General features: G+C 35.6%; 1 protein-coding gene across 3 annotated transcripts in view; it reads left to right on the plus strand.

Moving 5' to 3' along the window:
* GLS (glutaminase) overlaps window positions 1-21,835 on the plus strand; it is a 63,991-nt gene that overhangs the window by 11,553 nt on the left and 30,603 nt on the right. For all 3 annotated transcript variants that reach the window (XM_069021995.1, XM_069021996.1, XM_069021997.1), the window contains exons 4-10: window positions 3,502-3,631; window positions 4,324-4,403; window positions 6,020-6,183; window positions 12,297-12,355; window positions 19,923-19,955; window positions 20,210-20,268; window positions 21,306-21,372. In XM_069021995.1, the coding sequence (XP_068878096.1) occupies window positions 3,502-3,631; window positions 4,324-4,403; window positions 6,020-6,183; window positions 12,297-12,355; window positions 19,923-19,955; window positions 20,210-20,268; window positions 21,306-21,372 (592 nt within the window). The remainder of the gene's footprint in view (window positions 1-3,501; window positions 3,632-4,323; window positions 4,404-6,019; window positions 6,184-12,296; window positions 12,356-19,922; window positions 19,956-20,209; window positions 20,269-21,305; window positions 21,373-21,835) is intronic.

Below are 21,835 nucleotides of genomic sequence, written 5' to 3' on the forward strand. Positions count from 1 at the left end.
ACAGAAAAATATATGACTTGCAGAAAGCCCTTTTTCTTAACTAACAATATTTTGGTCAGTGGGGTAGAGTGGGGAGGAGGGGTAGGAAAGGCATAAGGCAATCAGAATTGATTATAGTGTACACTTGAATGAAATGATAGCTACTGAGTAACAGTTCAACTCTTAAGTTTAAACCCTGTTTTTTTTTCAGAATAGCTTGCTCGGCTTTGTAGGATTAGCCTTTGTCACAAGGTGCTGTCTATCCTGCTTTATTGACCCAGAACTGTGGTCTTGCTACCATGTCTTTGATGCGTGGGTAAGAAGCAGCAGTCTGGGTGTGTTATGTACTGAGCATCTGTCAATCTGTTGCTGGATCTCAGATGGGGTTTGCTGTTTGCTGCTGAGTGGCTGTGCTGCTCTCAATATAGGTAGCAAATCCTGATGAAAACTTTAGCTTTAGAGGAGTTTAACCCAGGTGTTAATAAATGTTTTCATGCTGTTTGAGCCATTAGAGTTGAGCAATCTTTTGACAGAAGGTAGAGGATTTCCACCATGTTAGAATATTAATATCTGGTTTGTCAGCATGCTACTTTTTTTTCTAAAATGTTTAAATGTGTTGAACACTTCTACAGACCTAGTAATGGAATTTCATGTGGCTTTCTGTAATGCATAAACTGTAGCTTTCAAAACAGGAAAAAAAGTGTATCTGTACACATAGCTGAAAAGCTCTTTGGAATTGAAAATTCAGACTGTTTTTAGCCACGTCTGTTTTGTGTAGGGAAGCAGTAATCAGCAATCTGAGTCAGAACTTGAAAAATGATGGATAAACCTAACAAGGTGATAAAGGAAACAAAGCGATCCTAACTTCATGCTAGAGAACAAAGATGCAGTTTCCGAAAACCCTCAAACTCTTGCTTTCAAACTTGGATATACAAGTCATTGACAGTTAATATAGATCGTAAGACTTGCAGCCTAATCTTCCTAACCAAAATGTGTCTGGAAGCATTTATAGTTTGAAAAGACATTTTTTTAAAGTGGGGTGAGAAATGCTTGGATTGGGATTTGGCAAGAGAGTTGTTTTTGTTTTTTTAGGCTGAGATTGTAAAGTTCATTGAAATGGAAAAATGTAAAGTAGGAAGTTTTTAGTGTACCTGTCCTGAACACCACTAAACTGTATGAGAGATAAGAGCCAAGTTGTTCACAAGATTTGACCATAGAAACTCGTGAGGTTTTTATTGATCAATATATTCATTTATTTAAATTCCTCCCTGTGATCTTTTCCGAGTGCTCCACTTCTTTAGAGCCTGAGGCCAGCCATCTCCAGAGGGTTACCTGGAACATAAGTAGTTAAATACTTCGATGGGGAGGAGATGTCAGCTGCACAATTTTAGAGGCTGTCATGGCTCATGTCCTGGCTGACTGAAAACATTTCTGTCCTGTTAAAGGGAGACCTAAGAACTCTGTTATTTTGTCCATGCACCTATTGTTCTGAATACCCATCTAGATGACTTGAACCCTTGTATTTAATTTAGTCTGTGAATTTATGATTTGCTTGGATTAATGATAAATACCCAGACAATGACCTTGGCAGAGTCTGGGAAAAATTGGTAAGGATAGGTAATGTTCTTCACCAGCTTAGCCATTTCTGTGGTGAGTTTCAGTCTGTGCATTAAAATGGTTGTACTGCTGAAGTGAGCATCACAGACTTGGTGTGAATTTTAAGTGTATAAGTGCCCTTCCTGTTTCAGAAACACAATGTGATCTTAAGAGGACTGTATTTCAGTGCATACTGCCTTCTTGTTTTCCAGACTTTGTGTTGACTTGTTCTAATAGGTTTGGGTGAATTTTGGATTTTTTTTTTTTCTTATAAGAGTGCTTAATGCTGTCCAGGTGGTATAGGCAATGTTAGAAGCGTATCTGCAGTTTGAACCTAGTGGATGTTATGTTGTTACTCATTCTGCACACAGCTGCTATCAGTGTTATTAATTACTTTTGAAAAGGGGTTTTGCACCTGGAGTAGGTAGCTGTAATTGGAAGCTGCTGGGAACAAAAGCAAACAGGATTTTTTGCCAAATACAAAAAAAAATAAGACAGATTGTAACAAAACAACTCAACTGCAATTTTAACATAGGCTAAGAAAGAGCAGCATATTACAGACAGTAGTTTGTAAGGTGACTGTGTACATTGGAAACTTCACAATTTCACTTTCGGAGACCAGTGCCTATCAGCATTTGAAATGGGTATCAGTTGAATTTAAGATAAAGTCGTCTAAGTACTAAGGACTTTAAAGGCGACTTTAAAGGCTTAGAAAAAGAGAGGGGGTTTCAAAGGGAGGAAAATTCTGTCTCTTCACCGATCTTCATGCACCTTCATTTTGAACTGACGATGACTTTTAATAGTAGGATTATTGAAATATTGAAATATCTAATCTAAGTGAAGACATTTCCCTAAAAATTATTTTTTTTTCCTGAGTAACTCTTTAATTGGACGGTATGTTCTTCTTTGTAGCATGTGCCTAGATGTTCTTAACTTTTCATTTGCCTGCATCAATAGTATGTGTCTGCTTTTGTCAACACTACCAGAAGGCATGGCATGAAGGTGTTAGCTGTTTGTTTGGTGTTAAACCTCCCTTTGTCCTCCTTGCACTGGGATAGGGCTGTTAATACCCTTCATCAGGTCATATTTCAACTGACTTGATAATGGCTGCCAATTGCCACCCTGCTCGTGCTCTCCCCCCTCACCCACAGACACACCACTTTCAGCATGTCTCAGTTTGTGTTCATCCTTCCTTCTGTTTGTCCTAGAGAAGTCCTTTCCTTTTTACCTCCTCGGTTTTTTGACTGACCCAGATGGGCTGATGTTCAGAGGGTGTGGCCGATAGTGTAACTGTGTTCTGGGCTGAAAGGCAACAGAGATTCCTTAAGTGCTGGCGGTTTGAAGCTAGAAACTTGCGGTACTGCTCACTATGAACTTTTGCTCCGTTCAGGAGATGTTACTAAGTTTTTCCACAGGGCTTTTTTCTTATTAGAGGGGAGTCACATTCCAGTTTGATCTGTTGGCAGCGTTCTCCCCTCAGTTCGTGGTGAAAGAGTGAAGTGAGAGAAAGCAACCCTGAACCTCCTAAGTCTGATCTAACTCTGAAATTAGCACTGTTTTGGACAAGGACTGGGTTAGATAAACTACAGATGGCTTGATCCTGAGAATTGGGTGCTTTAGATCCCTTTTGCAAGCTGAGGTGCTACTTGAAGGCAGATTGATAATACCTTGCAGTATAGCTTCGCAGTTGAAACTTCAAAAAGAGAGCTTTAAGTAGAAAAAAATAAAAATGAATGCAATAAAACTATTATAACTAATTTTAAAAAAATAGAGTGGCAAATTGGAAAAGTAATAAAGCCTTGTTCTTGTAGGCATGTAGCTTCAAGGGACTGAAGGTCCTAACTAAATAACATGTAACTGCTACTTAAGTAGGCTTTTTGACAGTACATTGTCAAAGTACTAATAAACTTTTTCAACTTTTTGCAGGTGTGTACAAAGTAATATTGTGTTGCTCACTCAAGCTTTCAGAAGGAAGTTTGTCATTCCAGATTTTATGTCGTTTACTTCCCATATTGATGAGCTGTATGAAAGTGCTAAAAAACAATCTGGAGGAAAGGTAACCTGTTTATAAATTCAACTTCAAACTTCTGTAGGTTTTTAGTATTAACAAAATGCATCATTTGTTAAGTAGATAGATTTTTCTTAACATTTTTAGAAAAATTAAACTGATAGTGTAATGAAAGAGTTTTGGAAGTTCAGTTATGCCTGCAACTTGTAAACTGTGTTAGAAATACAGTTCACAGCCTGTAAGAATCTTGTAGCGTTTTGATGTTGGAATATGAAAATAGCATTATTCTTTCTTATAAAACTGCTGTATAATTTGTCAGACTACACTTAGTCTATAGAAAAATTATGCAGCTCTACACATCTGGCAATTGTCAATACCACACCTTTGTTAGTAAATAAAATTTATTCTGGTGCTTATTTTCAATAAATTAGTTTTAAAATCCCAGACTTTGTTACAAGCTAAAAATTTAATATGATTTGAAAATGCTGAACATGCTGTAATACAGAACACAGATACCTCTCTGAATGTGCTGAAAATTTTACTTTGAAAAAATGTTTTATTTGATAGTGATCCAGTGAATATAATAATTTCTAATGAAGTTTTAGATATACCAGGTCATTACTAGTAGTGTAACTCAGTTCTGCCTTGTGTATTCTTTCCATTGACATTTATTTTAAGTAACGTGGAGTTAAGTACTTTGGATATTGTAATGTGTCTCTCTTTATTTCATGCTGTAATAGGTTGCTGACTATATTCCACAACTGGCCAAGTTCAGCCCCGATTTGTGGGGGGTGTCACTTTGCACCGTTGATGGACAAAGGTATATTGTAACTTCTAGATTTTGTTCTTGGAATAGTTGAAGGACAGATAAAGGCAATACTTCTGTAGTATTAATCTTTAGAAGCTGAAAAGCTTTGTCTCATAGTACTTGTGCATCAAGCTGTATAACTTTCTGTGTAGGTCACAATGTACAAAGTGTTAGTTCCTTCTCCTCATTTTAATGTTTTCACTGTAGCATTGTTATATAATGTGTGTCACTGAAAAAATGCAGATTCATGTTCTTTAAAAAGAAAATGAAGATGTGGAAACTGGACAGAGCTGAAGATGATTTTGCTTTTCAGGTTTATCAGGCTTTTCCCTGTAAGGGTTTATGTAGGTCTTAGATACAGTCAGAGTGATTTTATTTTTCTCAGTATTAGTAACTCAGAGTAGCAGACGGTTAGGAGCCTAGATGTAAAGGGATACCTTGCACCATCTAGCTGGGGATACCTTGCACCATCTAGCTGAGAAGTAACACAAACTCTGTCTACCTTTGTGAGTACACAGTGCAAGATGTCCATCATCTCTGCTGACCTGCAGTTTGGTGTGGTCCTACTGCAGGTCCTGGAAACTGCAATTTTTGGGTGTTGGGTTTGTGAAAGGGGCATTCCTGAGAGCATCAGACTTGCTTCTGGTGACTATGGCTTGGAGGTTATTTTGCTATGATCTCTTGAGATCCATATGTTTGCTTCTAATTAGCCATATGCTCTGTCATCTCAGGGGAGGAGTTGTACAAGTGAGCTGAAGTATATTTTTCATCTCCCTGTTTAAGTGTCTGAGCTATAATCTATTAATAGTAAAAAACCTCACACTTTAAACTGGCATTTTGCTTCGTTTTGGATATTATGCGCTAATGAAAGTTTTTATAATGTTAATTTTTGTAATGTTTAATGTTGAGTAATGTTAGCTTTTGTATTGCCAAAATGGTATTGTGATTTTCACTGAAGCCTGCTTGTGTTTTCTGCAAAGAAAAGAAGCAAATACACTCCTGATTTTGTCACCAGACAAGTGACTGCTTCAAGCCTTTTGCTCTAGATGTGGCATATGCTGCTTGCATGAGTCACTCTGGTGCAGTCTGACATAGATGCTGAAAGTAAACTTTCCAAAAGATAGCATGTAATAAGTGTTATAAAACATCTCTGCCATTATCACAGGGAATGTAAATGCAGCTATTTGATTATTGTTCTCAAATTGCAAAACCAAACTGTATCTCCTATTTGTTTATATAGACATCAGTAAGTGTAGTGGCTCTGTTTGGGTCAGCTGTACCCTGTTGAGTATGTGGTTTGCAACTGAGTAGGATAAGTCTAAGACGAGAGGTCTGAGGTGATTTCTTGCTCTGGTACAAACCCATATCTGAACCCGTTTTCATTTTGTTATCTCTGCAGTAGTCACTTGCTGACTTTGTTATGCTTGGCTTATGGAGTCAGTTGCTAAAACCTGTAAATCTCATTGTTAAGTTCTTTTAAATGAGACTTAGTATTAATATGCTTTTGCTTTTTCGGCCGTTTTTGTTAATAGTCCTTGTCTGTGGAAGGATAGATGAAGCATTTAACATTCTACTGCCACAGCTGACAATCAGGAAATTCCAAGCCTCTTCATCTGTGTTTTTCCCAGGCATTCTGTGGGTGATACCAAAGTTCCATTTTGTCTTCAGTCCTGCGTAAAGCCTTTGAAATACGCGATTGCTGTCAATGATCTTGGCACAGAGTATGTGCACAGATATGTTGGTAAAGAGCCTAGTGGATTACGGTTCAACAAATTGTTCCTGAACGAAGATGGTAAGAGATACATTATACTTAATAATGCAAATACTCAGTTTTAGAAAAATAGGAGGCAAGCCTACACAGTTTTTTCAGTCTTGTCATTTTACCCTATCCTGTTAAGTCATATTACTAGGCAGTTTTCTGGAATATTTTGCATCAGCAAGGTAAACTTAGTTTTTGTTAGTCACTTTTGCCTAATTTAGAATGCTAGTAAAAGATGATGTATTGCTTCTATTCTATTTGCTAGTTATTGAGCTGTAGGAAAACCAAAGAATTTTAACAATGCAAGTATTTTAAATTTATTTTTATTTAGTTGAGTTGGTAGCTAGTGTTCCTTAATTGTGGTTTCTGTAAAAATGGTGGTGAAAGAATCAAAGATGTTAAATTGATTTTAAGAAACATATCACTTCTCAGCCTTCTGAGAAGCAGGTGCTGGTGCCAAAGGCCAGCACTGACTAGTTTCCAGAAGGCGAAATCTTCCCACAGATTATTCTAAATGGAATTTGGCTACTGATTCAAAACGATGTTTTTATTTTTTTCCCTGTGGCAGGAGTCTTTTAGCAAGAATTTCTCATACAGCACTTACCTAGATTATTTCTTTTTCATGTTATATTAATTCTCAAGCATGGAAATTTAATTTTAACAAACTTCATGGCAAAAATCTGAGAAAGGTGACTCGGGTAGCCTTAGAGGAAATACTGGATATTATCTCTGAAACACAAATGTTTCTTCTAGTGGATCTGTCTCAGTAAAAGAACAGACAATGTTTCCATTGCCATGGTATTGCAATTAATATTTAATTACCAGCATAAGGCTTGGATGACATTTTTCTCAAGGACTGTATTGAATTCTGACTTAAATATCTGTATTATTAATATATTAATGACATCTGATTAGATTTATTATGTTTATAAATATATGCAAACGATTATATAAAAATTATTTATTTATATCTTAAAATAATCTTTCCATACTTAAAAATAGAATATATCATGACAATTTATTTTCTCTGTATTATTATGTTAGTAAATGGTGATGAAATACCAGTATGAATATATTGCCAAGAGGGATTAAGCATTTTGTCAAGTTTTGCTGTCTTATTTTTGCTTTCCTAGTTTTTCCAAATATACAGTGTTGTAACAGTGTGAAGAAGACTTGTCTTTCATATCTTACAAAAGCTTTACTATAAAAAAAGCTTTGATGGTGCTGAAAATGGCTCCTTAATTCCTTTGAACTAATATAGATGTTCTGTATTTTCTCTTTTTAATAACATAACAAAATATAGAAATTATTTTCTTCTTTTTATTGCTATTAACATTGAACTATTGGAGAAGAATTGGTGGGCTGTGGTCTTTTACATTACTGTTATACTTTAAGAGTGTTTATAAGGCAAGAATGTTTCTTATGCATATTATGTTATGCATAAGAGAATTTGGACTATTGAAATTTTGACCAAGGAACATGAAATTAATAGAGAAGACTAATTCACATGATAGAAAATTTAATTTTTAAATATGTGCTTCTGTGGCTGATAGATACAGGAAAGAAGTGCTGGGACTGACCTGGATGGCCTCTTACACAGTCGTTATGAGAAGAACTAAAGCAAAAAGTAGGAGTCTAATAAATAGGAACATTTCAGTTGTAGTGAGAGAAAGGGAGGTTAAGTTTCTCCAAGTGAAGGAAGAGGAGGGAAGAAAGGATTACACTTTGCTTGTAGATTTAAACCACTGTATGAACTTCAGATGTGCAGAGTATTTGTCAGTTTGAGCATCCATAAATACTTTGAAGACCAGATTTGAAAATTAAAAAAAAAATATATAGATATTGAATCTATTTACTTTCTAAATATTCAGATGTAGTTGAATTTCATGTTCATAATCCAGATTCTGTGAAGTGATACACAGGTGTTTGAAAACTGTTTAGACATGCATCTGAAGCTATTTTTTCTATACTTACTTTATGGAAGATTCCTAAAATAGGATGTTCTTGCATTTCATTGTTTACTAGTATTGAGATTCAAGCTGGAAAGAATGAAGAATATTTTAAGACAATTTAAAATTATAGCTAAAAATGCCAATTTACAACAAAAAGTTGTTGCTGTGTTTTGAGTATGATCTGTGCTGTGCAATGGAAATTTGGAAACTTTTGCAGGCTTATGCATATTCAATTTTAAAACTTGTTTTATCAAAGAGAATATTTTGCCCAGTCCAGGTCAGATTTCTGAAGGAATAAAACAGTCTCCATGCTAATTTTAAAAAGATTATTCCAGTTGATTGAAGTAGATCAGGAATTTTACTATGTAAAATATGTCTGAAACAGGCATTATCAGGAATAATTTTCCTGGCTATGGTCATTAGGCACCTACAGGCTTTTTCATGCCTATTGAGTTCATGATGCTACAAGTGTGACAATACCTGTATATATGAACAGGTAGTATCTCTTATCCATACATACAACCTCTTCTTGGTGATAATTATTTGTGGAATTAGTCCAGTGATAGAGTAATTTGTGGAACTTAGTCCAGTAATAAAAGTTGTATTGTAATTGAATAGGGGATTGCCAGAAAAGTGTTTATTTTGCTTATATCTCATTAAGGATAAAAACATGAACTTGGAAGTATCATGAGATGAGACAGCAATACATGTGACTTGCGGAGAAGTTGTGTAAAAGATTTTATTTTTTTATCAGTTTGAGCAGATCACTGCCTTTATTATTTGATTATGGAGAGTGTGTGTGTGTTTGGTTTTGGTAATGTGTGTCAGTTAGGGTTGCAGTTTGATAGCTTTTTAAAGATTAAGGGATGAATTTGTTCATCTCTTTGGCAAGCTTGCAATTACAGTATCAGTCTTCATGCTTAGTTGTTGTACAGGATGAAATCCTTTTGCTGATGGCACCCACTGTGAGGTAGATCAGTAGTGGCTGCTGATTTAGAAATAGACCTGTGTATGAATTTCTTTAAAAATTAATGTAGTGTCAGAACCTATACATCCCCCAGCGGTGAAAAATTACCAGGGAATGGAAGACATCTCTTCTTTGAAATCTGCAGAAATCTTTCAGAGTTGAAGTTTTTATTTAGGCACCCTAGCACTTAAAAAAGGGCAATATAGCTAAAGTTTGGGGAGAGGTTCTTCATTGTAGAATGGAATATTTTGGTTGGAAGGGACCTACAACAATTATCTGTTAAGGGCATTGTCCAAATGCCTCTTAAACACTGACAGGCTTGGGGCATGGACCACCTGTAGGAAGTGTGTAGCTGTTTAGACAAGATAGAGGGTTTTCTGTCTATTACAGACACCTGTGTATGGGAAGTATTTGGGGGTATTCCCTGGTGCTATGCAGATAATGGTGAAAACTGCTTACCTGGGACCTGGATACCCTGGCAGGGTTTGTTGTGCTTAGAAGAGGCAGCAGTGGGTTAATGGTAGGTGTCCTGCTCAGTGCTGTGACGTGCTGGAGTTGGCAGCAGTAGGAGAGGCTCTCAAAGAACAGCTGTTGTTAGTGTGTGGTGAGCCGGGCTGCTGTACCTCCCCTTAGCTGGTAAGGCTCCCATAGTGATGTTCCTGCTGGCGTGTCGTGAGGGGAACAGCACAGAACTGCATTTCAGAAGCACATTCAAGAAAGTGCATATTTTGTTTTATCAGAAGGTTCTTCCCTTCGTCATATGTAGGCAGCCCATGGAGATGTGTTAGTTGTAAAGTGGCCAGAACAAGTACAGGTTGCTTGAGATGTTAAGCAGTGGGAGACAGGAATCTTCAGAGCAGAGGAGTATGTGACCAAGAATGCCTTGACTTTGCAGGTAAGTGGTGACATCTCCAAAGAAATAAGAAGCAATAGCATTTCTGAGGGTATATTCTGTGTGGACATACCACATTGATACGCTTTTCAATTGCTGAATGCTAAATAAACATTGCACTTCCTTTTTATTCAAACATACACGTGGTATGGAATCTGGTTGTATTGTTTTCTTTGTACTGTGTGGCAGATTGAAACTATAGAGGTGCACAGAAGAATCAAGAGCAAAATATTTATAAAAATATTTTTAGAATGGGCTGTGTATGATAAAATCATGAGTTTATGGACTGGAGTGATACCTAATGCTGGTGAGAGGAAGCTGTAAAGAAGAGAAGCATAGCTAGAGTGAGAAATGAGGGTGACAGTGTGTTCTGATAAAGCATGAGAGCCGTGTTGTCGTGAATTGTGTGTCCAGAGTTGGGATCCCCAGCTCAAGGAGAACAGTGAAAAACTGGGGAGGGCTCCAGCGAAGGGCTGCCAGGGTGCTGTGCAGTCCAGGGCACGTGCAACTCCCAAGGAGCAGTCAGAAGGGGGAGTCTAGGGGCTCCCCTGGAAGCCTCTTCAAATTCTTGACGAGGAATTGCCAACATGAAGAGCTCTGTAACTCTTCTTGGTAGTGGCACCTGGTACAACAAGGGCCAGTGGCCCCATGCAGTGGCTTGGGAGCTGCAGATTGGATATTAGGGTAAATTTGTCCTCTAGGATGAACAGGATTGTGGGAGAGGTAGAGGATTTGCCACATCTGGAGGTTTTCAAGGCTCAGTTAATAGAACCTTGGCAATAGCCTTGCACTGAGTGGCAGAGTGGAGGAGATGACCCCCAGATGTCCCTTCTGACGTGCAGGCTGTGATGCTGTGAGTGGTTATTTGACCTGTGTTCAGGTTTGTGGTCCCTAAGGAGCTATGGAAATTGTATGTTTCGGTTTTAATTGAAAGTCAGATACATTTGACCCTCGTTGCTTGCATTAGTAGATTACAACAGGATATTTTAGATATGTGGATCTTAAGTATAATCAAATGAAATCAGAACAATTTGTCAGTCTCGTTCAGAGAGAGAAGGAATGGCAATAACAACTTTAAAATAGTATCTAGACAACAAGTTTGTATTTTAGGGGAGCTCCGCTGTTTTGGAAGATACTGGCCTTTTTTTCCACTAATAGAATAGTTTGATTTATTTAAAAGTTCTTTTTAATATTTACTTTCTGAAAAATACTAATAAAATTGATGATCAGTTTTTGAAGATGAACTGATAGTCATAGATGGCTAAATGTCATTGACCATACCCAGTGTAATTTTCATGGGAAGATGTGTGTTGGCTGCGAATATCAGACTCATATCCAAAACCCCAATCATCTCAAGTTTCCTTTAGAGTCCATATTTGTATATCATACATAAAAGTATTAAAGAGTTTTTGTGTTGTTTTTTAATCAGTATTTTTTCAAATTTGGAGATAAAGGAATAGCAAATAAAGAATTCAAACATGTCATGATATTAATGCATTGAGAATTGTTCAAGGTTTGCTCAGAAGTCAACATCCTAGTTAAAAGGCACAGCAAAAATGTTAGTTAAAAAAAGAAAAGGGTTATTTGTTGAAGGTGGATTATTTGTGAAAAGTAAGATGGCTGATAAGGAGAGGTTTTTCAGAAAAAGAAAATAGAAGAGAATGTGATTCATTCAGCAGTCAAGAATGATTTGGGAATGCAAAGATACTGTTAATATGGAGATCAGTGGGAAAAAGGAAAATATAAGTGTAGCAGGTATGTGCAAGTCAGCTATGAAGTAGTTAAATTCTAGTGAGGATGAGTAAATACATATTTGCATTTCAGAAGCTGCTGATAGAAGCCTCTGGTTCTTAAAAAGAATCAGTTTTGTTTTCATGGTCAGCAATAAGGAAATTTAAGAACTGGATTTTAATTATTTTTTAAAGGTCCTGTTTAAATACTTTTAAAATCACTGAGACTTGGTAACTTGGGGGAAAAATTGGAAAGTCCTGGGGTTGCTCCGCTTTTAAGTGTTGCGTTGATCCAATACTGGAACACTGAAGAGCATTTGTAAGTTTCAAGAAAAGAAATTATGCCAAACCAAATAATTTACTGGATTAAGTAGCATAAGACTGAGTGTGTTCTAAGCTGTAAAATGCTGTGCTCAGAATTATAAAATATTGTGTATAGTGTTGGATTACGGTATTTTTTAAAGGTTTAGGATTATATAATAGCTATTCTGTACTAGTAACTTGAAGTCATACATCTAGAATAATTTTTCCCTTAGGCACTTGACTGGTTTTGTTTGACAGACTTGTCTTGGAATATATTTGTAATTGAAAACTTTATTTCACAGACAGGCCTCATAACCCTATGGTGAATGCTGGAGCAATTGTGATCACATCTTTAATCAAGGTAAAAAGTTAATTTTTAGTTTCTCTCCGAGTATTTTAGTAGAATGTAGAAAAAAATGTCTTGTACAGATTATAAACTGTATTTGATTTTTGACTGCAGTATCTGATGGCACTTTACTCATTGGCAGGTAGACAACCTCTGATATTTTGGAAATAGTAACCCTTGCAAACAAATGCAGTGTTAGACTAGCAGTTTCTAACAAGTATCAGTGCATCTCAAAAACTGTTTCCTTGATGGTATTACATTTGTTTCCTTCTTTAGCTGCACAACACTTGATATTCTCTTGAGAGTGTTGCCTTTTGTTAATTGCTGAGGAAGTATATTGCTCAGGAACATACTTTATAGCACTTAGAAGTACATTTCTGAGTGTCTAGTGCTCTTATAGAGCATAAAGTTACAAGAGTATTTCTTGCGGTGCAGAAGAAATGGAAGATACTATAATTTGTACAGGAGCAATGCTACTGTATCTAAATGTCAGTCTTATGTTGAATTTGTGTGCTATTAACATCCTGCACCACTAAATTATGTTAGGCTTCTATGGTACACAGTTGTTGTTGGGATTGTAAGTGTGCTTTCATAAATAAGAATGTTTGAAAATAGTCACTTATTTTGCCAAGCACACCAGGACTGAATAATGACTTTGCATCTTTAGTCCATGATCTTGAGACTTTTGGAAAGCTGTATTGTATTTTTTCCGTAGAATAGCTGTGTATAAATGTCTTGAAGTTGTTAATGGTATAAACTCCATATAATGTTAATGCTTGCCAGATACTTGACTTGTATTTTCTGCTGGTGTTGGTCGCCACAGGTACAAAAAATTATTTTTTTTTTCTAAGGGTACCTGCATAGAATTCTGGGGAACATGTCAGTCCCCTGGAATTTTTGAGTAGTAAACTTGATACTGTTACTTCAGAGGTCTAAAAGTCTTGTTTACAACCTGTTTCTTGGTTGCATTTTGAAGTCCAATAGCTACAGTGTGTTTCCTACCCTCTATTTCCAAAACGTTGATTTTAAAATTACTTAGATCTTGATTTTCTGTTATTTTATATTTAAAGAAGGTGTAAGAACTCCTGCTTAAAGACATTTATCTTTGATAGCTGTAGGTGAAAGAAAATGGCCTTAAGTATGACAGGTAAATTTATTCACATTTAATATTTTTAAAGGTTGACTGAGCATTGAAATTCACTTGGATAATAGTGAATTTTAAAAACTGACTTAACACACTTGTCTGAAATGTCAAAATGTTAGTCCAAATACAACATGCCCTGCTGATCATAAGGCAAAACAAAAGCATGTGCCTCTTGCAGAAGGCACGTAGTTCTTGATAAATGGTGTACTTCTGAATAGATAACATTGATTTGTTTATTGCATGCAACTGTGGTATTTGTTGCAAGGATGGGGGATTGGTTTTGCTGGGTGGCTTTCTTTAAACTTTTATTTGGGTTTTTTCTGTAACGTTCTTATAAAGAGTATTGCATTGCACTAACATTTCTGCATGTGGTAACTGCACGTCTAGTGGACACGTATCTTACTTATCACACCATTATTTGTTTTCAGTGTGATTAAAATGTAGATTATTTTCTGTACTGCTTTCACTAAGATACCATTTATCATTTGAATAACTAACCAAGCTAAACATATTCTGAAGAAAATTATGTAGAGGGTCCACAGGTACAAAACTACCTAGTAGTTGTATATTTTGTGAAGTAACTTCTTTACAATCTGCAACTTAACATTATTCCTACTAACCTGTGAATTACGTAATTCACGTTTGTATTTGATCTAATATCAAACTTACCTTTTTTTCTGAAAAAGGTGGTTTCATTAACTCATGTTTTGCCCTCAATTCCTCTGCATTTGTTCTTTTTATTTAAGGTGTTACTTACATATCTTGAAGGCAGCGTATGGCTCTTAAAGTACAAGAAAATTTAAATTCACCATGTATTGCAGATTTATCTAATGTGATAGCATGTTAATAACTACAGAGAGATTGTTGCTGTATTTCATACTTAAGAATGCTTTTATCCCCTTTGAGATTCATTATCTCTTTCTGAGAAATGGATCTAAGAAGTCTTTCAAAGTTCCCATACGTGGTACTGAGTTTAGCAGCTGTTAGTAGACATGCTCTTGCACACAGCTGTCCTTAGAGCCTGGCACAGATTATGGTTACTTGTGGATGAGAGATGATGCTTGGAGTAATCTTTCTGTCAGAATATGTTAACATGTAATATGTTAACATTTTAGGGGTAAAAATGGCTCTTAGCATCACATACCCAGTTCTGGCTTCTGTAAGAATTTGGTGTTCCCACCTTGGAACAGAGCAGGGACCTAAACTGTAACATTACATTGTCATTGCAATCCATAATAATAAATAATGAGGGGTATATGCATGTTAAATTGTATGTTTGTTTGAGTTACTTAGGCATGGCTGTATCATGCTCCTGCCATCTTTAGTGATTCTTTGACTGCCCTGGGTTTGGAGCTACAGTGTATTTACATTTCGGTGCCTCAACCCCTGGCTCTGTTCTGATTGTATTTGCATTACACTCCATAGACTGTTTCATCAGTTTAAAGGATGTATCTACAATAAAAATGCATTAGCAAAAGGACATCCTGCAGGTCACTTTTAAAGAAATAAAATTTAAAAAAAACCCCTAAGGATCTTTTCCCTTGTTGATAATTGTATAGCCATTTGCCTGTAATACTAGTTATATAAATGACATGGTTACAACAATATTAAAATAATTTTTATCAAAAGAAAATTGTGTGGCAATTACAGGAGTTTGTGGAAAAGTGGTATGAGATAAAACAGTAATTTTTTCCATATCTTCAAGGAAATATAGGTGCTTGAAAGAAGGTGATTCAACTCCTGTACAGATTTAGTACAGATTCAGTGCAGCTTTCTGTACATCACGGTGGCTGGGAAAAGTCTTTATTGCCTGTAGTAGGGATAGATTTTAGTGCTTTGATCTGTTTTCTTAAATTTCAAACTCAATTCTCAAAGCTTGTCAACTCCAGGAATAACAGTGGTTTTGTCAGGGACTTCCCACTTCCACATTACCTTTACTGACTTGTCGTATTAGAAGTGCAGGTGAGATGAAGAGGAAGGATTCACAGAGAAATATGTGGAAGAAGGCAGATGGCTGTGGATGGAATCACCAGAGGATAAAGGATTATCTTAAGTCATTTTTATTGTGTGCTTTAACATTCCATCTGTAGATAAAAGTTTTCCTAATCTAACAGCAAAGGTTCAGGCAAATACAGCATCTAAATCCTCTAAGTGCTGGCAGCCACATGCAGACTGTAGACAGTGTGGACTTGAAAGCTCACTGAAGGGAGGTGTTCTGTGGTCTTGAATTATGTGGGAAGCATTTAGACATATTGGGAATAACAAAATTCATAGTTCTTGCAAAAAATTCAGTGTACGAGAAAATGAAAATGCTGATCTCGCTGACCCTGAAATAACCTTAGTTCAATGGAAGCTTTTTTTTTTGATAAAACATGGAGTGGTTTGTGATAGATTTAAGAGCTTTCTAAATATACTGATAAATCAGAAAGTAAATGAGGCAAAGAGTGGTAGAAAAAAACCTGTCTGGCTGTGCCAAGGTTCTGTTTGCTGTCAGGATTCAGTTATTAGGAAAGCTATGCAGTTACAGTTTAATACTTGAGAGGTGGGAAAATGCATGGTTTATTTGGCAGTATAGTTATAATAAATGCTACTTATTTAGCTTAACTGCTTTATGCTGTCACTCCAGTAATCCTTCCTGATAGACTGTTGTGTAAATATACATACAAACCACTTTGCATCATGTGTTGGTGTTGTGATCTTCTCTACCAGATACTTGTCTTTACTTTGGTGACATTGCCTCTCTTCCTACGTTATTAATTTTTTTTTGGTAACTAATTTGGGGATAGAACTTACATCCATGTTTTTCTCCACTTGCTTTTTACTGTAACTCGAGTATATTGGATGTTATCTGATGTAGAATATGTACAAGATTCTGTGAAATGACGTCTGTTCAGTGGTCACAAATGCACAGAAGTGAAGGACACACAAAATCTGACATGTATTTGAAATTTTCATAGTATTTGTCTTAGGTCAAGTACTGTCTGTCACAGTGTACTCTCAAGTATTTCAGAGCTGAAAATGGTACACTAAACTGTCAAGACACCAGTTCTCACAGAACAGGACCATCTTAACAAATAAATATAAAAAGTGTGTAAGTACAGAAAGTTAAAATAAAGACATATAAAGAAAAGACACAAAGAAAAATGCACAAGTGTAAAAAAAAGAGTTTTCTTGCACTCTGATGCAGTATTACGATTTTTTGTTTCTGGATATTTTCATCACAGGATAGTGTTAGATTATAAATTTGGCTTTAAATATTCCAGAAATTAATTTTTAAATAATCTTCTATTATTAGAAGACTATAAACTTCTCATGATCCAGGTGTTTTTGTTAGCTTTGCTTAGATTCAAAATTGAGAAATTGCTTTAGCAAGAGACACGTGGTAAGAGCTTATATGGTCTAATCATAGAAACAGTGTTGATCAATGAAAAGTGGCTAATATTAACTACTTTTCCAATAAGTATTGCCTGATTTTGTTGTTGCAAGCTCTGGTAAGTATCCATGGGTCTCTTTCCTATGTAGGCATGTAGCCTTTGCAACTGTTTCTATTTTTTAATAGAAATACAAGTAATATAGTACAAGTACCTTGTTTAAAATAAAAAAGGGAAGATCACTAAAACCTGACACAGTCAAAAAATTCAAATTTATGATTGACAGCCATAGGTTCATTGGGGTTTTAAGTGTTTACAAAGTTGTGTTGAGCTGTCTTCTGCAAGTTTGAATTTTCTGCCTATCAAACTGCTTCAGTCCTAACATTGTAAATTTAATTTTGTATTCATTTAGAAGTGTTTTTTCATATGTTTATACACACAAGCATGTATAAGTGTGTATATGAACATATGTTCCAGTAAATGTACAAAGTGTTTGTGGAGTTAGTGCATGGAATGTTTTCTTTGATGTTCTAGACAGGTTGAATTGCATCTGAACTTTAAAAATGCTTTTTAAGAAGTATTGTCACGGTTGCCCTCAAATTCATAGGTTTATACAGTCAAGCTAAAAATAAGGGCTTGTGGAAGAACAGAAGTTTCCTTGTCTCTTATATTTGTTTAAATTATTATGGAAAAGCTGCCTCAGTACTCTAAATGTTAGGATTTTGTATTTGCAATTGAATTTTAATCATAGAATGTGTGTTGCCACTGTGTCTCTTCAGCTTTTTAGGAGGAGCAGGATACCTCTGTCAGCTGCTGAAAGAGGGGAACTAATCTACTGGGGTTTTTAGTCATCATGTGTATGGAAGTAGAGTTTCTCATTTCAGTAACATGTTGTAGTAAATCCCTACTGAGGTCTTGACCATGTGATTGCTTAAGCAAATAGTTCAGGTGAATGAGCAGTGTGATTTCAGTAACAATGCTTTTGTGTGTGATATGAAATACCTCTACAAGTGTGGGGAACATCAAGGACTAAAAACTCATCATCTGGCTTAGTACGCAGAAGATTTTCTTCCCAAAATACGAGTTTAGTTGTGAACTTTGAAAAGGAACCTTTTTTATTAAAAGTCAATGTGGAAAAAGTTTGCATTGAGTCTTTTGCCCACCAATTTAATGTGCTGCTGGTAAAGCCATGTTTTTGTTGAAGGGAATATTTTTTTCAACCGGGCAGAACAAAAAAGTGAAGTATTATGTATTTATATTTTTGCAGAAAGCATGATCTCTTTCTCCCTCTTTTCTTTTTTTTTTTTAACAAAAGAAGCTGTTTCAATTTATTAAACATGTCTAACCATACAATTATCAATGCAGCATCCCATAACTAATGCTGACCCACTTTCCCAGAAAAAGATGTTCATTGTGCATTTGAAAGGTTGAAAAGGTTTTTGTGGTTTAAATGTTGTTACATATTTTACAGCATTAGGATCTATGGAATATTTTGACAACTGCAACAGTTCAATGAAGTTGGTAATTTCTTCTTTTAATTATTTTTCATTGAACAGATTTGGAGTTAAATTTTTAAGATTTGTGTTCTGGTATATTATACAGGAACATTTTGATGAAATGTATCATGCATTTTTTTATCTAACTGAAAATTAGCTAGAGATTATTACCTTTAGGAGTAAGGTTATTAGCCTTTAAACATAAGGTAGCCATTGGCACATAATTTTGAGAGAACAGTGTGGTGTTCCTTTCACCAGTGATCATACGTGTGTGTCTGCACATCCTCTTGTAGATGAGCTGATGCATGGGCTTCCAAGATTATCTGCAATACCCTAATCCACACGCAGAGTGGGAAATGAGACTGGCTTTATGCATTTCATTAAGTAAAATACTGGTTGATATAAAGCTTCCGTTTTTTCCACTTTCTTCCCCATCCCCACACTAAACACAGTGCAAGTAGTGTCTTGAATTGTTTGAGATTTGTTAGAGGCTTGTTATTTTAAATAGAGTGTCTTTAATATTAAAATAATGTATTAAAACAGATACATTGTTTCCACTTGTATATGTGATGCCATTGTTTTTTTAAACCTCCTCCAAAAATTCTACTTGGCTACTTAAAAAAAATGAAAAACTCCCCCCAGTAGACCATATGCTATTTTTTACCTCCCACTCCTCTTTCAATCTCTTTTGATAGGAATTTGTGAAAGGCCACCCATCAGAGACCTCTGAAAAATTAGTGTTTTTAACTGGCAGCTACTAAATTTGAGAATGTTCTTCAATGTGGGAGGAAAAAAAAAATCCTCAAAATAACACCCCTCATCCTTCCTGAAAAACCCAAACCAAGCACACCCTAAGAATTTTCACTATCGTCCTTATTAAGTTGGATTTAGATTTTCCTGTACATTGTTATCACTATGATGTGCCCTATGATGTGAAATTCTATTTTTCTAGCTGTTTAACAATTTTTAATAGGTAGGACATTAATCAGATATTAACTAAATCAGATATTTTAAAATTAATTGCAGTTATTTTCATAGTAAGGGGTAACACTTCATTTTTAGTCTTCAGTCTAAATTCTTAGTATGGGCACTGGCCATGGAAATATTTTAACTTCAGTAGCCTCAATCTCCCTATGCTCAGCTCTGTTGGTAATACGAGAATACCTTTGACATACTAATCTATAAAAAGTTAGTGTTTTTACTGTAATTATCCTGTTTGTAGTTACTTCTGTATTTTTTTTGCTTTAGCTACAGCATTTACTTATGCTAAGCATGTAAAGTTGAATAGAGAGCACTTAAAATAAAGCATACCTTCATTTATTACCTTCCAGTTTAAATTAATTTCCAACATACAGGTGTTGGTTAAGATTCATAGGATTATTTAAATGGTAATTAAAGATTTACTTACCTAACACTTTAATTTTTTCATTAATATACAAAGTGATTGTAGTACCTTATTCTTAATTAGCCTCATACCTTAGTTATGTGCATTAAAAACCTAATACTGTTAAGTGAACTAACTTCTTTCCTGTGTTAACAATTTTTGTAAATTATTTTTTCTTTTCTTGCAGCAAGGAGCAAATAATGCAGAAAAATTTGACTACGTAAGTTGATGTTATAACATTGCTTTTTAAACTAAATTCAATGGAAAATTTTCAAGATGGCAAAAGAATTGAAAGTGAAATTTTAATAATATCCTATGTTTTGTCTTTGTAGATATACTTGGTTGTTTAAACATTTAGTGATTTGTATTGCATTTGTAAAATGGTGTTGCAAGATTTTGGGTAAGGCTGGGTTGAAAGTTGATAACCTTTTCATGTGTAAAAATACTGCTTTTCCTCCTCTTTGTCTCTAACAGGTGATGCAGTTCATGAATAAAATGGCTGGTAATGAGTATGTTGGATTCAGTAATGCTACGTAAGTATTTTTTATTCACTTACTGAGGTTAGGTGGAAAGTGTTTCATCTGATAACTGGCATATGAGCTTATGACAAAGTTTAGTTATTTACATTTCAACCAGCATTTCATCCCTTATATTGGAGGGTGTCTTTGACTTAAAGTTTACAGCTAAAGTTGTTGGTTACCTCTTTGAAATGTCAGTATTCTGTCTTAGTGCTCTGCTGGTGCTATGGCAATGAGAGCTGTAAGTGCAACTCTTCTCTTCCTGGCGTTCGTATTAAAAATTAAACTCTGCATGTTGGTGGCTGCGTAGCAAATGTTTAGAAAGCACTGTTCATAACAACTGGGACTCCCTCTGCTTTTTTATTTTGCATATTTCAATTCTTTTCTAGAAGAAACAGTTCCCCTCATAAACTCAGTGTATAGCATTCCAAAAATCTGGAGAGCTTTTTCAGGCAGCATGAGGGAAATCATGAAGATTCCCTTTAGCAGAGTTGCTTCCAGGTTGCCAGCTGGAATGCACATGCAGAGGTGTTTTTCCCGAGCTTTGTTACAATAAAAGGTGTGTACCATAGAAGGAACCAGGCAGGTATTCCTCCTTTAGTTTTCATCCTTACCTTAATCATCACAATGAGGAGTGCAGCCATCAGTCTGGTCATTGTCTGATCTGCTGTGTGTGTGATCCTCGGATTCCCCTGCTTCGGTCAGGAATGACCCTTTCGCTGTGGGATGTTCCATTCCACTCCGGCCTATTTAGAAATGCTGCCGAGATTAGGATCTTGCCCTCCTTTGCCTTATCTCCAAGTCAGCTTATGTTGTGTGGGTAACCAGTACTGTGTGTACTGGGGATGTCAATGCTGATTCAATCCAGCTGGGTGAACTGGGATGAACTTCTATGGCCAATTCTGTCCCATTAGTAGAATATTTGTGTTCAGAAGTGATACATCCTTTACATGCAATTTTACTGAATTACATTATACATCTTGAGTTCAGCGAATTTTGGGGGTTTTTTGGAAAGTTTGACATGTTGCCTTGTCTTTTTTTTTTTCTTTTAGGTTCCAGTCCGAAAGAGAGAGTGGAGATAGAAACTTTGCAATTGGCTATTACTTGAAAGAAAAAAAGGTTAATCTCGTTTTTTCTTGAGTGTATTTTGAAGATGGTATGCTGGGTTTTATCCATAGTCTGTGAAGACTTTTATTTTATGTACAGTATGGCATAAATTAATACTGTATATGTCTTATCAATGTTATTCAAATGCTGTCATTAAAAAAGTGTGATACTTAAGCCATTCTCATAAAACACCTCTAAATATTTTTCTGTATTGTAGCCATGGTAATTTGTTTTATTTGTTGTAAAGCATATAATCTGTGCTGTACAGGTGACTTCATAAAACTCCTGGATGCATTTTTCAGTTTGCTTATTTAAAGATGATGGAAAGATGTACTGAAAAAAGTACATTTAAAGGTGCACTGAAAAATATTTTAGTACCTAGTTTCTTGATATCGCTGCACCAAGTTATTTTAAAATCTGATGTCATCAAATATTTCTACTTATTATATTTAAATATTTATATTAAATTATTATA

This window comes from Aphelocoma coerulescens, chromosome 7 (assembly GCF_041296385.1).
Source record: "Aphelocoma coerulescens isolate FSJ_1873_10779 chromosome 7, UR_Acoe_1.0, whole genome shotgun sequence".
Lineage (NCBI taxonomy): Eukaryota > Metazoa > Chordata > Aves > Passeriformes > Corvidae > Aphelocoma > Aphelocoma coerulescens.